Here is a 14,486-nt window from a genome sequence, read left to right as displayed (position 1 = left end):
AGACCATTTTCTGCTCCCAGATCATGCTTAAAGCTCCCCTGTACATTAAAGGCTTCTGGTGTCATCTTATATTTAAACTCCAAACTGCCTGCCCATAAATCTTTAACGACTGTGAGTGGCTCCGACAGTTGGGAACGTTCCTGGTTCCGACTGCCTGTCACTTTCCCTCTCCCACCCTCTTTCTTTCTCTGACTGTGGAAGTTACTAGCCCGAGGCTGGAGCTGCAGACACTGCTGGGTGCTGGCTGGAGATCTCACAGCTGCAGAGAGAGGCCAGGGCAGGATTTGAATGTGCGCACAGAGACGCCCGGCCAAGGCCACGGAAAGTTCATCAGGTTATCGTGGGCTTCCGGTTCGACTTGCGGTTATTCTGGTTCAGTGACTATAAAGAAATGAGCAACGTGGAGAGACAGGAACTGGTGGAGTAGCCTGCCTGCCGTGGTGAAGAGGAAATAGGCTCACCGAGCATACACCTCTGTGTTTCCCTTCGATGGGAAAGAAATTTCCCTTGCCATTCTCTGGGCAGTTTTCTGTTCCCGGCCCCCACTTCCGGGTCATCCCCAGCTCGTCATTCTCAAGGTACCTCCAGGCACAGCCCCATGGTGGGTACCCACAGTCAATGTCTTGCCAGCCTTGACCCCCTATTTCCCTGTTGGAAGTCTTCCAGACAAGGGGGTCACCTCATGGTTTACCCTCAGAAGAGAAAATCGAGCAACAGCAAGACACTACTCAGCAAAGACACAAATCTCTGGGGACGAAGGGAGAAGCTGCAAATTCTAAATTTCAGAGTCCGAGTCCTGTAAAGATGACCAGATCAATCTGTAAAGAGAATTTTTAGCATCCTGGGAAGACTGTTTACCATCCCTGGATGAGCAGTCAAATGGATTGTCCAGACCAGCAATCAGCAGGCCTTTTTAATTTTTCTGCAGTCAGAGAGTAAATATTCTTGGCTTTGTGGGCCACATACAGTCTAAATGTAAATGCAAAATGTAAAAATCACTCTCAGTTCGCAAACTAAACAAGAACAAAGTTACAAGCCAGGATTGCCTGATCCCTGGTTTAGAAAACTGAAAAGCGTCCTTTCCATCTTAAAATTTTGATGCCTCTTCCGTGTGTGTACATGTGTGTGCTGAGCATACGTGTGCCCCCTCTGTGCTGGAGGAGGCGGACCAGCGGCTCATATAGCGATGGAAAGATTCACTCTGGGGAGCCAGGAAGACTGCCAGCTGAGAGAACACAGGACATGGAGGACATCTGCCCGGCACCCCTGAGCAAGCCACTCCACCTTTGCGATCCTTCCTATACTATCTGCAAAGCGACAGGGGTCAGGTCGGATGTCATCCAATCTCCTTCCTGGATGCGCTATTCCATTTGGCCATCTCAAACATTTTTGGAAACCAAGTGGGAGGCAAGAAAAAGGGCTGGATAAAATTTGTTGAATCTGTTCACGCCAGCACAAAGCACAACGAAGTCTGAGGTGACTTGAGGTCATCACGCCCCCCCACCATCGGAATATCGCACTTTGGGAGCGGAACCCCTCCCCCCGCCCCGGGCAGTAGCCCTGCTGGGGAGACCCTGAAGGAATGCTGAGCCCCGAGCGCCAGCCTTCCCTGCCATGCTCACCACGGAAACAGGCCATGCGGCCCGCACACCGCGCCAAGAATCCGGGCAGCTGAAGGAGCCATGCCATTGTGGGCAGACACTGAGGCTCCCAGAAAACAAGCAAAGGCGAGGCCTGGAAGCTGCAGCAGAGGCAGGTCGTCATGACCTTCCCTCCCAGGCCAACACCAGACTGGCCAGCCGACAGGTCTTCATCTCCATCCAGGCGACCCCGGGCAACCCTCAGGTGGCAGGAGGTGGTGCCCACCGCTGCCAAGCTGGATGCCCTGGGACTGCTCCCTCCATCAACATTTCTGAGCATCAACTCCTTGCCTGAATCCTGCCAGGCACCGAGGGGACCAGGGAGAGATGGCCAGGCTGGAGAGTCAGTGCCCTCCGGAGAGGGTGTGGGCAAGAGACATACCCCTTGGTGCACTTTGGAGGAAGAAGCTGAGCTGGGAACCTTGGGTGATGCCCTGGTGGCCCCTCATCAGAGGCTTTGCATATTTGTTTTATGGAAATGGTTTGAGCTGCCAGGTACATGGCCAGCCTCATGCATGAAAGCCAAGGTTAGTCAGCCTGCTTGTCATTTGCGGCGGTCCTTAGGCGGATTCTTTACCAACTGAGCTACCAGGGAAGCCCTACTTTGCAAGAGGCTTAGCAAATGCCCCGGGATACAGGATTCTAGTGCAGGTGCTATGAGACCTGCAGAAATATCTCCCATTTTCTGGTTCTTCAAGCAGAGTTGGCTGTTGGAAGCCAGGTAGCTTGAGGGGATAAGAAGTGAGGGAAACAGAACACAATTATGGCTGAGTCTCCCTGTACACGTGATGTGGCTAATGACGCTGACCTTAAGGTTACTAGTGACCTTAAGGTGACTAGTAACCTTAGGGTTACTAGTATTTCAGAACTGTGGAGGGGGCACAGCCCTCCCAAACTCACCTCCTCTATTCCTTCCTGTACCTTGTCTCATCCTCCAGTCCCCATGCACACAACATCATTGGTGCTATAACGGGGGGGGGGGGGGGGGGGGACGGGGGGTGCGGGTAGTGGTGGGGAGTCCCCTTTTGTTTTATGATTTATTGTTCCAATTTTCCAACATTTTGTGATATTGTTCAGGGACCTATTACTTCCAGAGAGCAATACTGTTGCCATCCTCGGGAAGAATCATCAGCCAAAAGGTATTCATTGGTCCTGGATCTTTGACCCACTTCTGAAAAGGGGAAGTCTAGTGTAAGAGGCGGAGAAGGCAATGGCACCCCACTCCAGTACGCTTGGCTGGAAAATCCCATGGACAGAGGAGCCTGGAGGGCTGCAGTACAGGGGGTCCCAGAGAATCAGACACGACTGAGCGACTCGAGTCCCTGCTGAGACTGTCACTGGCTTGTTAGTTGTCAGCCACGTTCCTGCTCTTCTTTGCTCTGTCCTGTGTCCTAAGGGCTGAGGCCCCACACTGAGTTTCCTAGACTTCCTCCAAAGGGCTTCCCTCTAGGTTCCCAGAAGAGGAGGCGCTGGCAGGGAAGGTGGGAGGCGGGGAGAAGCAACTCTTTCCCTTCCTCCCTGTGGTTCTTGTTCGGAGGGGAGGAGGGTGACAGGCAGCAGCAACAGCCCTAGTGACAGCCGAGGGTGACCGTGGCAGGGGGTGCAGCCTGGCAGCATGGCTCCTGGGTTCCTGCTGAAGCAGCTCAGCTCTGTAGCCAGGTCCGTGGCATCACACTGATTCAGGATCCTGGGTCCCCTTGGCACCTCCAGCCCAAGGCTGGTAGCACTCACTTGCCTGCAATCACTCGTCTTTGGGGACCTTCCTTCCCCTCCACACTCCTCCAGCCTTCCAACACCCTTGCTCCCGGTTCCTGAATAAGTCCCCTTTGCGCGCAAAACCCAGATGGTTTCCATCTCCTGACCACACCCGGACTAATACACCATTTGAGTGACCATTCAAAGATTCACCACCTCCAGGGTGGTGACACACCTCCGTATGCTCCCCCATCTGCTGACTTTAAAGTTCAACCTCCAGAAGGCAGATTTGTTTCTATTTCCCCCTTTTTCCAGCATACTGGATGGAACCACCCCAAGGCCCTGTGTTCCACCCACCATCCACTCCCCTCCCCTTTTGGAATCTTGGTGAAACTACTTGTTTAGTTGCTAAGTTGTGTCCAACTCTTTGAACCCCACAGACTGTAGACCACCAGGCTCCCCTGTACACAGGATTTTTTCAGGCAAGTATATTGGAGAGAGTTGCCATTTCCTTCTCTAGGACATCTTCCCGACCCAGGGATCAAACCTGCATCTCCTGCCTTGGCAGCAACAATCTCAAACAAGAAGTAGGAGCCTCTGACCCCACAATCACAGCTCTAGGAATTGATGGGAACAACACAGTCATAGAAAAGCCAGCACGTGTGTCCCAGACACGGTCCCTACAGGACTGCTCATGGCCGTGAGAATCTCGAAGCTCAAATAGAAGATGGACTAAGTAAATTTTTCTTCATATATAATGTCTATTTTTTTTAAATAGAGAGATTTTCTTCATCTATTATCAAGTTAACAAACAAAACAGCAGACTACACAGCAGCAGACAGACTATGATCTGCAGAATTGGACACACATGGATGTGTTTCTGTTGAAACACAGATGTTTCATATGGTCGTTGCCAGAAGACTGACAGCAGTTATCTCTTGGGGGTGGAATTTGGGGTGAGTTTTATATTCTTCTTTGTTCTCTTCTGTGTTGTCTGAATTGTTGCAATTGATGGGTCCCTTTTACAACACACTTTTTTTGTTGTTTAAAAGGCAGTATGCTGGGAAGACAGCAGTGAACAAAACAGACAACAAATTTCTTCTCTGCTGACATTCTAAAGACAATAAATACAGGGAGACCTAGAGTGGGTGGGGTAGAAATTGGTTTGAAGCGAGAAAGGAGGAAAAGAAATGCATCTACAGATTGGAGGCTTAGGGTTGGGAGAAGGTTACTTTTAAAAGGATAATGATGTCTGAGCAAAAACCTGAAGGAGGTGAGGGAGCAAGCCATGTGATGTATCTGGTCGAGGCTGAAGAAATAGGCAGTGCGAAGGCCCTGAGGTAGGAATGTGCCCGGTGCGTGGGAGAAGCAGCAAGGAGGACTGGGTGATCTGAGTGGAGGAGCATCATAGGAGATGAGATCAGGCAGGTAACAGGAGATCAGATTATGTAAAACTATGGCTCTTCCTCTGAGATGAAAGCCACCAAGAGTCTTGTGTGGAGGAATAACCTGGCCAGAAATATGTTTAAAAGACCGTTCTGGCTGCTCTGTAAGAATGGGGAAGGAGAAGGGAACCTATTTAGGAGGCCATTGCAGTAACTACTTAGGTGAGAAGGGACAGTGTGGTTTGTACCAGGTAGTAGCTGTAGAGGTGGTAAGAAGTGGCTGGGTAATGGAGCTCTCTAGAAGGTAGAACCAAGGTGATATGGTCTTGGATTGGATGTAGGCATGAGAGATAGGGAAGAACCGAGGATTACTCCAAGTTAAAGAGTCCTTAGATCACTGCTCCACCCGGTGGAGAATCCCTTCAGCTGATGCACCACCAGTTCACCATCTGGCCTCTGCTTGAATGCCTCCAGGAACAGGTTCCTCACTACCTTACACAGATGAGCCTGGTAACTGCTGGCAGATCCTTCCTCGGCTTAAACCTGCTATCCTCTGCCATAGGTTTTATGCTTGCCTTCAGCTTGCCACCGTGAACCATCGTGTGCTTGTCTCAGGCTGTCCCCACCTGAACAACACCCTACACCTGGGGAAAAGCAGATATCAGGACAAGTTCGTGCTCTCCAGAGGGTAAGTTCCAATCTAGAAGCTACAAAACTAGATTTCCTTTTTTCTGCTCAGCTCCTTCAAACTGATATTTTGTTTGAACTCAATTCCATTCCCCTCCCCGTGCCTCTGCCCCACAAACTATCAAATTTCCCTGGTTATATCTTCTGCAAGATGAAGGCCATCCTGCTCTTCTAACCCTCTTGCTCCATTTCCCAAAACCCTACAGCTCTTACTCTGGGGAACTCAGGGATCTAAGGACTCTTTCAGTTTCTAAAGTCCCACTCACCTAAGATGGGAGCTCAGACTTCTCTAGTGTGTCCCCATGGAGTCAGTGTTATGTCAGCTCCTTCCTCTGATAGCCTAAATCATATATGTGGCGATTCTGATCAAATGATTCAGTCATTATATCTAAATTGATCTAAATTTAGGATTTATATGCCAGCCCCTCTTCATTTTGGAAAGACTTATTTTGTTGCTGTTGTTTCTAATCTCATGCAAAAGAATTCAGTTAAAATGAAAAGACAGTTCATATGAGTAAAGACCAGAAGGTGATGCTCCCAGGTGTGATGCTGGCATTCCAGTTTAGCTGTTTCTTCAGCTAAAGAGTAGAACAGAGACTGGTCCCTTTGAGTCAGGAATTCTCTTCCTGAAAAAATGAAGGGGGAGAGAGGGTTAGTCCCTAGAGCCAGAGGGCAGCTCAGACCTCGGTGTGTGATTCTCACTCTACCCGCCTTCCTGACACAAGACCCGGGAGAGAGGGAGTAACGATGCCCACCAACCAAAAAAAGGCATTTGGACAGCACTTTGGGGGCTGCAAAGCTGCCATCACGTCTGTGTCTGATTCTGATTGGCAGATGTCATCATCGCCATTTGACACAGATCCGGAGACTGAGGCTTGGAGGGATTAAATAAGTCTACCAACATCAAACATCAAGAAGCCCAGCCTCCTGTGACCATCATGCTCACCCTCCCTGCTGATTCCAGAGCCCCTGCAAGTTGCTTCCACACTGGAACTGATAATCCCTCTCCGTGCAGGACGGTGAAGGGCAGGGCCCTTATTCTATTCATCTTTGGGTGCCCCAGGGCACTGGCATTGTAGACACCCAATAAATGCTTGTTGAATCAATTTAAACTCCACTGAAACTTTTTTAGAACTGGGTGGTTAGACCTAATACACGCTTGCTTTCAAATAGAGAAGTCTCCCCAAAGAGCTGCTTTGAACATTTAGAGGAATCCAGGTCCCTGCAGGGACAAAGACAAACAGCAGTTTCTGGCGACTAGTGATGGAACCAGCAGGAACCCCAGAGTAGACACCCCCTATTCACAACTACGCAAAGTGTGTCTTCCGGCAAGCAGCATCAGCATCCCCAGGCGCTGATTAGAAACGCTGAGTCTCGGGCCCCACCTCGGAGCTACCAAAGCAGAACTTGCATTGTAAGCTCTCTGTACACAAGTCTGAGAGGCTCTGGGGGTGCCAGAAACGGCAGACACCAGGCAGCTCACCAGTTGTGAGCCCTACAAATGCTTGGGACGGAGTTTTGCTCTGTGCAGTGTGGTTTCCAATGTCTGGTTTGTTTCTGGGAAAAGAGCAGTCAATTTGCTTCTGGCAGATGAGCGCACTTCATTAAAATTCTAATCCAAGCAGGGAGGCGAGAAGAGCCCTCCTCCTTATGGGAAGTCAGATCCTGGAGGGCACAGGTTCCTCCAGATTGCTGAAATTCCAGCCAGGTCTCCACCAGGGCACATTGGCAAAGTCTGGAGAGATGTTTGTTCATCACAACTGGGGCAGGTGGTGTTATGGGCATCTAGGAGGAGAGGCCAAGGGTGCTGGCTTCCTCCCTGATGGCCAGGGACTCAGTTTCTGCTCCAATCACAAAGCAAAGGGGTGGATTTGCCAAATGTAGGGAGGTCTGGGAGTTTTAGAAAAAAATCATGAGAACCTTTAAAAGCTTGTTCTTCACAAGTGTGAGAAAAGTTGAAATAAGCCCCAAGGAGTAAAGGAGGGCTGGTACAGGTAACTGAGAACAGAAAGAGCAGGGAAAGGAAGAAATGTGGCCCAGAAAAGCCAACACCCAGAGAGTACATACAAAAATCTTGTTTATTACACAAAATTCTTTCTTATTCATAAGAAAGACTTAAATACCCCCCTTCTCCAAATACATCAGATTTTTCTCACTTCTCTGTTTTCCAAACCTCTCAAAATGTGGTTATTATGAGAAAAAAGTAAACTTATTTTTCCCAAAATAATTTTTTTTTTAAATGTGAAAAAATCACAAGAGATCAGATACAGCATCAGCAACTCAAGAGAAGAGCATTGGGTCTGCCCTTGAACTACTGCTTATGTAACGTGCTGTGCACTTGCCTTTCTCCCACAATTCTCAAAAGTCACCAATGGGGATGGGAAGGGGTGGTTCTCTGAGCCTTTCCAGGGTCCCACCACTGTCTTAGGGAACTTGTCCTGCCAGGAGCTCAAAGCCTTTACCAAAACAAGAGAAGGACATTTGAAGGGCCAGGAGAGCTCCGAGGACCCAGGTGGGCATAAGAGAGCTGAGAAAGCCTCACAAGGCAGAGAGTGTGAGATGCACCATCATTTCAGGTTGAAATGCCAGGGGAGGTCCATGCCTTCCCGTAAGCAGGTTGAGCAGAGTAATCCTGTCCTCTGCTGGGTTTGCTGGGCTCAAAGGTGACTCAGGCAGCGATGCCTGGTGCATTCGGGATCCCTTTACTGTGTGGCTCGGATGCACAGTCGCGGGGCAGCCCCATCACTTGGCATCTGGGGCATCGGGCGGAGTCTGCGGCTGCGGCCCCAGGGACGAGGCCAGTTTGGTGAGGGCCCTCGCGATGACATCCAGGTGGCCGTTCATTGTCCTCAGCTCCACCAGGATGTCCCCAACATTGGCTTCCAAACTGGCAGAGGTGGCAGGCCGGGCGCAGGGCTGCGGGGAGGCGCCCAGGTCCTCAGCGCCCTCCTCCCTGCCCACTGTGCCAGGGCGCGGGGCGCGGGGCCCTGGCCGATCGCGCTCATCCCCGCGGGTGCTGGGAGGGGTGGCTGAGGGGCCGCCGGGGAGCCAGTCCAGGAGGCGCGAGGCTGCCTCCGGGGACGCGGCAACCACCGAGTAGAGGCCAGCGCGCCTAGGGGCGCCGGAACCCGAGGCCGCGGGTGCGGGCGCCGTGGGCAGCGAAGGCAGCAGGTGAGGCAGCGCCGGGGGACCCGGGGAGAACGCCGAGGGCTCGCAGGACGACGAGGGGGACGGCAGTGCAGCGGTGGAGGGGCCTGGCTCCTCGGAGGAGAGGAACAGGGTGGTCGAAGACTGGGAGTCCAAGGTGCTGGGCTCTGAATCTGGCAAGGAAGAAACGAGAAAGGGTCACTGGGGCTTTTACTGACTGTCAACCATATCCCCAGCTCCGTGCTAGGGATAAAAGAGCTGAGTTAGAAGGTGGAAACGTATTTCCTAACCCCCAGACCTAGGATGGAGTAAGGAAGAGTGGGTTTCGGGAACACAGGAAGCTGGAGGCAGGGGAGACCATGGAGTCCAGCAAGCATCTTGGTGAGTAAGGTTCTCCCTCTGAGGTCTAGACCTTGCACTGCTGGGAAGTCAAGAGGGAGCTCCAGGCAGGGGTGGGAGGGAGTAGTCTTGCCAAGGACAATAGGTCAAGGCTGTAAAAGGAGGGCCCCCTCCTCACTCTCCTCAGAGGATGTGTGTTAGGCAGAGGGCTTGGTCCACTGTCCCAACAAAGCCAAGCTCTCAAGGGGGAACTGAAAGAGTTTGGGGCCAGGAGCTAGATCTTACTGCTGGTTCCTACTCTGCCAGAAAATGCCATGGAACCATGGGCCAGGCCCATTGCCCTGGAGAACTTGGTTTTATTTCCTCCTTTGTACAGGGAAGGTGGGCCCAGTGACTCCCCCCGACCCCCAGGTCCCTACCAGGACTGATCAACTTGCCTTCAAAAGTCTTTGGCTCGAAGCACAGGGCTCAGTTCATAGAGGGCTGCATGCAAAGAGTCTACAAGGCTTTTATTGCTAGTTCTCCCCTAATCCCCTGAATTCCCAGGTAGAAAGTGGGTGGCAGCTCTTTGCAACTGGGTATGGCAACAAGGTTTACCAACCGCAGATCAAAGGACCCACCTCCATGCCAACAACCTTAACTCAGCTGTTTCAGCCACCCCTTTCCTGCCTTTGGGTAGATGGCTAGTGATCACCCTGGAAACAGTTCTGAGTTTTAGTGGAGCCAAGCCTCTGAGGTCTTGCTCCCCAATTCCAGCTGGAGTGTCTACTCTTGGCTCTCCTCCTTGGCAGCTCTGGTACCCAGCTTTCTGCCCTGCCCTTGAGGGGAACCCCTTGAGGGGGTTCCAGGGCTTTCCAAGGCAGACCTCACTTTGATTACCCCAGCCTGTTATCTTGGGGGGAGGGGGAGGAGCGGTATGATGACAGAGCCCGTGAGTAAACACGTTCTGTGTTGCCTATGAACATGTGTGCTCTCGCCGCCCGTCATGGATGAGCTGTTGCTTCATGTGGGATCTGGGTCTGGCAGAGACTCAGAACAGCACTAATCATCTGGTGAGAGCTTATTCCCTCATCCTGACATCAGCGCCCAACCACGTCCTTCCAGGACTCATAGACCCCAGATGGTCCGAGGTCCAGTCTGTGTGGTTGGGAATCTGGTCGGATGGGAGCAGAGAAGCAATGGCTCCTTGGGGACCACAGTTGACGAGAAACACCCATGTGCCTGCAAATACCTCTGCTGGAAGCTGCGTGGGTACTCTCTGCTCCTGGCTATCACAGAACTGCCTCTCCTCCTTTGAAACTTAATTTCCTCCAGTCTCTGTGATGATCTTCTTTTGTAAACCAAGAATGAAGACACTTCTGCGCATGTTACCTCCTGCGAGTTGAAAATGATCAAAGTGAAGCCCTACAAACTCTTGGCTCTGCTTTTACTTGCAAAAGATGTTAATAAGCTTCATACATCCAACATTACAGCAGGCAGGAGGCCTTTATATTTAATCAAATAGAAGTCTCACGTGTAAAATGAGATAGAGGCAAGCACACTGAATGACCTAGCACCGTGTTTCCTGAATTTTAATGTGCAGACCACTCCCCTGAGACATTGTTAAAGGGCAGTTTGTGATTCGGCAGGTCAGGGGTGGGGACCTGAGACTCTGCATGTCTAGCCAGCTCCCAGGAGACATGGGTGCTGCTGGTCTGGGGACCACACCTTGCATAGCAAAGGTGTAGACCAAATATACAAAGTTGACAATAAAGCTTAGGGTTCACAATCATAGAAATTAGAGTCATCAGGGGTAGAGGAGAAACCTGGAAGCCTTATATGATCATGAAGATAGTAATAACGCTGATGACCTCATTTGGCTATCAGGGGAATAAGAGAGGTGGTCTCTCCTGCTGTTCAGTTCAGTCACTCAGTCATATCTCACTATTTGTGACCCCATGGACTGCAGCACGCCAGGCTTTCCTGTCCATCACCAGCTCGCAGAGCTTGCTCAAACTCATGTCCATCGAGTCAGTGATACTATCCAATCATCCCCTTCTCCTCCTTTCTTCAATCTTTCCCAGAATCATGGTCTTTTCCAATGAGTCAGTCCTTCACATCAGGTGGCCAAAGTATTGGAGTTTCAGCTGTAGCATCAGTCCTTCCAAGGAATATTCAAGACTGATTTCCTTCAGGATTGACTGGTTTGATCTCCTTGCAGACTCTCAAGGGTCTTCAAAAGCATCAATTCTTTGGCGCTCAGCTATCATTATAGTCCAACTCCCACATTTCATACATGACTACTGGAAAAACCATTGCTCTGACTAGATGGACCTTTGTTGGCAAAGTAATGTCTCTGTTTTTTAATATGCTTAGTCATCGGAGAAGGCAATGGCACCCCACTCCAGTACTCTTGCCTAGAAAATCTCATGGGTGGAGCCTGGTAGGCTGCAGTCCATGGGGTCGCGAAGAGTCGGACACGACTGAGCGACTTCACTTTCACTTTTCACTTTCATGCATTGGAGAAGGAAATGGAAACCCACTCCAGTGTTCTTGCCTGGAGAATCCCAGGGATGGCGTTGCCTGGTGGGCTTCCATCTATGGGGTCGCACAGAGTCGGACACGACTGAAGCGACTTAGCAGCAGTAGCAGCAGCTAGGTTAGTCATAGCTTTTCTTCTAAGGAGCAAGCATCTTTTAATTTCATGGCTGCAATCACCATCTGCAGTGGTTTTGGTACCAAAAAAAATAAATAAATAAAGTCTCTCACTGTTTCCATTGTTTCCCCATCATTTGCCATCAAGTGATGGGACCAGATGCCATGATCTTCGTTTTTTGAACGTTGAGTTTTAAGCCAACTTTTTCACTCCACTATCCTCTTTCACTTTCATCAAGAGGCTCTTCACGTCTTTGCTTTCTGCCACAAGGGAGGTATCATCTGCGTATCTGAGGTTACTGATTTTCTCCCTGCAATTTTGATTCCAGCTTGTCGTTTCACCCAGCCCAACATTTCGCATGATGTACTCTGCATATAAGTTAAACAAGCAGGGTGACTATATACAGCTTTGATGTATTCCTTTCCTGATTTGGAACCAGTCTGTTGTTCCATGTCCAGTTCTAACTGTTGCTTCCTGACCTGCATAGAGATTTCTCAGGAGGCAGGTAAGGTGGCCTGGTATTCCCATCTCTTTAAGAATTTCCCATAGTTTGTTGTGATCCACACAGTCAAAGGCTTTGGCATAATCAATAAAGCAGAAATAGATGTTTTTCTGGAACTACTTGCTTTTCGATGATCCAATGGATGTTGGCAATTTGATCTCTGGTTCCTCTGCCTTTTCTAAATCCAGCTTGAACATCTGGAAGTTCATGGTCCATATACTGTTGAAGTCTTGCTTGGAGAATTTTAAGAACATTCTTTGGCATTGCCTTTCTTTGAGATTGGAATGAAAACCGATCTTTTCCAGTCCTGTGGCCACTGCTGAGTTTTCCAAGTTTGCTGGCATATTGAGTGCAGCACTTTCACAGCATTATCTTTCAGGATTTGATATAGGTCAACTTGAATTCCATCACCTCCACTAGCTTTGTTCATAGTGATGCTTCCTAAGGCCCACTTGACTTCACATTCCAGGATATCTGGCTCTAGGTGAGTGATCACACCATCGTGGTTATCTGGGTCATGAAGATCTTTTTTGTACAGTTCTTCTGTGTATTCTTATCACTTCTTCTTAATATCTTCTTCTTCTGTTAGGTCCATACCATTTCTGTCCTTTATTGTGCTCATCTTTGCATGAAATGTTCCTTTGGTATCTCTCATTTTCTTGAAGAGATCTCTAGCCTTTCCCATTCTATTATTTTCCTCTGTTTCTTTGCACTGATCACTAAGGAAGAGCAACTGTCTCCTGCTGTTAGTTTGATGGTTTTCTGGCAAAACTTTGAACCAGTGAGCACTGGCTTAGGGAGGGAACCATGAAGTTCGCTTAAGGAAGAAAGCCCTTCACCATTGTTTCAACTAAAACGTCAAAGTTTTCTGCAATGACCACGCATGGACATGCCTTCTCTTGTCACTGACCTTTAGCAGAAAGGGACTTCTTCCTCCTAAGCCTGTAAGTCAAGGTCTTCTGAGTAATTTCTGTTCCATCTTATGCTGAGTCAGACTGAATCATTTCTTGGCTGGTAGCTATGCACCTTGAACGTGGACCTTTTCTATCTTTTTTACACTCACTTGGCGTCCCCTGTCTCCACCACTTAGACCCACCAGCCTAGGGCATAGGCTTTCCCTGGGGGAAGCCTGCAGATGAGGTAGAATGTTCAGCTGGCCACTGGAACCCATGATTCATTTGCAAATAAACTCTTCTGGTGGTCCCCTAAAGCACGTTCCTCTTGCTGCCTTCCCCTTCTCAGTAAGTGACCTTCCCTTAGTTTAGCCAAACACCCAAGACCACCCATCTCTTTCCTCTACTCCCCACATCCAATCTGCCAGTAGTGATTGCAGGCTCTGCCTTCAAACCATATCCAGCATCTGATCAACTCTCACTGGCTCCAGGCAGTGGCCCAGCTATCGGTGGCTGAGCTGAGACCAGAAACCAGGGCTCCTGAGTTCCAGGTCAGTGTTTCCTCCACCACACACTCCAAAGCTTGAAAAAGTAAAAGTCACTCAGTCACGTCCTACTCTTTGTAGACCCCATGGACTGTAGCCCGTGAGGCTCCTCTGTCCATGGAATTCTCCAGGCAAGAATACTGGTGTGGGTAGCCATTCCCTTCTCCAGGGGACCATCCCAACCCAGGGATCAAACCCCGGTCTCCTGCATTTCAGGTAGATTCTTTACCATCTGAGCCACCAGGGAAGCCCCAACCCCAAATCTTACTCCATTCAAATGCATCATTTAGAATTCTCCCCTGGCTCTACTGTGTATCCCTGGCCCTTCTGGCCATTTTCCAACATTTTCCCAGGAAAATTTTTTGTTGTGTGTGTCCTAGCCTCTTTTTTTAATGTAAGATAATAGCTATATTTATTCAATAAATATACCATTCAACAGATATTTAGTAAGCACCTACAATATTCTGAGCAGAATGCTCCATGGTGTACAAAGCCAGATCTAAACCCTGACATCATTGTCAGGGCAGAAAATAATCAAATAATTGCATAAACAAACATATAATTGCATCAGTTATACAATCTACATGCTATAAGCATCTGAAATAAGAGACAGAGTTTGACTCAATTGAGGAGGATTCCCTGAGGAAATGCTGTTGGAATGGAGTTCTGAAAGATGAGTAGTTAAGTAGGAAGAGGGGAAAATGTTGCTGAATGATCAAGGGCCTGAGGCAGAAGGGAGTGTACGTGGAACTCCCAGAGAAAGCCAATGTGCTGGGAGTGGATAGAGCCAGGGAAGGAAGTGTGAAGTGAGAAGAAGCTCAGAAGGAGAGTAGGTGTCAGGAGACATAGTATACGATAAGCACTGCCAGTGTTGTTCAATATCTATTCTCTTCTTCCTTCTTTTGAGCTGGTTCATGGCCTTTTAGAATAAAAATTATATTTTCTAGCCTCTCTTCCAACTAACTCTAGCCATGTCACTAAGTTCTGGGCAGGAAAAAATGTCAGTAGAAGTGCTATG

General features: G+C 49.4%; 1 protein-coding gene across 2 annotated transcripts in view; it reads right to left on the bottom strand.

The window, feature by feature from the left end:
• Positions 1–7,467: 7,467 nt before the first annotated feature.
• RUNX2 (RUNX family transcription factor 2) overlaps positions 7,468–14,486 on the bottom strand; it is a 257,195-nt gene continuing 250,176 nt past the window's right edge. For both annotated transcript variants that reach the window (XM_070777443.1, XM_070777445.1), the window contains one exon: positions 7,468–8,727. In XM_070777443.1, coding sequence (XP_070633544.1) covers positions 8,150–8,727 — 578 coding nt within the window. In that variant the 3' untranslated portion in view covers positions 7,468–8,149. The remainder of the gene's footprint in view (positions 8,728–14,486) is intronic.

Source organism: Bos indicus, chromosome 23, assembly GCF_029378745.1.
Source record: "Bos indicus isolate NIAB-ARS_2022 breed Sahiwal x Tharparkar chromosome 23, NIAB-ARS_B.indTharparkar_mat_pri_1.0, whole genome shotgun sequence".
Classification (NCBI taxonomy): domain Eukaryota; kingdom Metazoa; phylum Chordata; class Mammalia; order Artiodactyla; family Bovidae; genus Bos; species Bos indicus.
The sequence above is the reverse complement of the archived record's forward strand: the minus strand, read 5'-3'. Positions and strand labels throughout refer to the sequence as shown.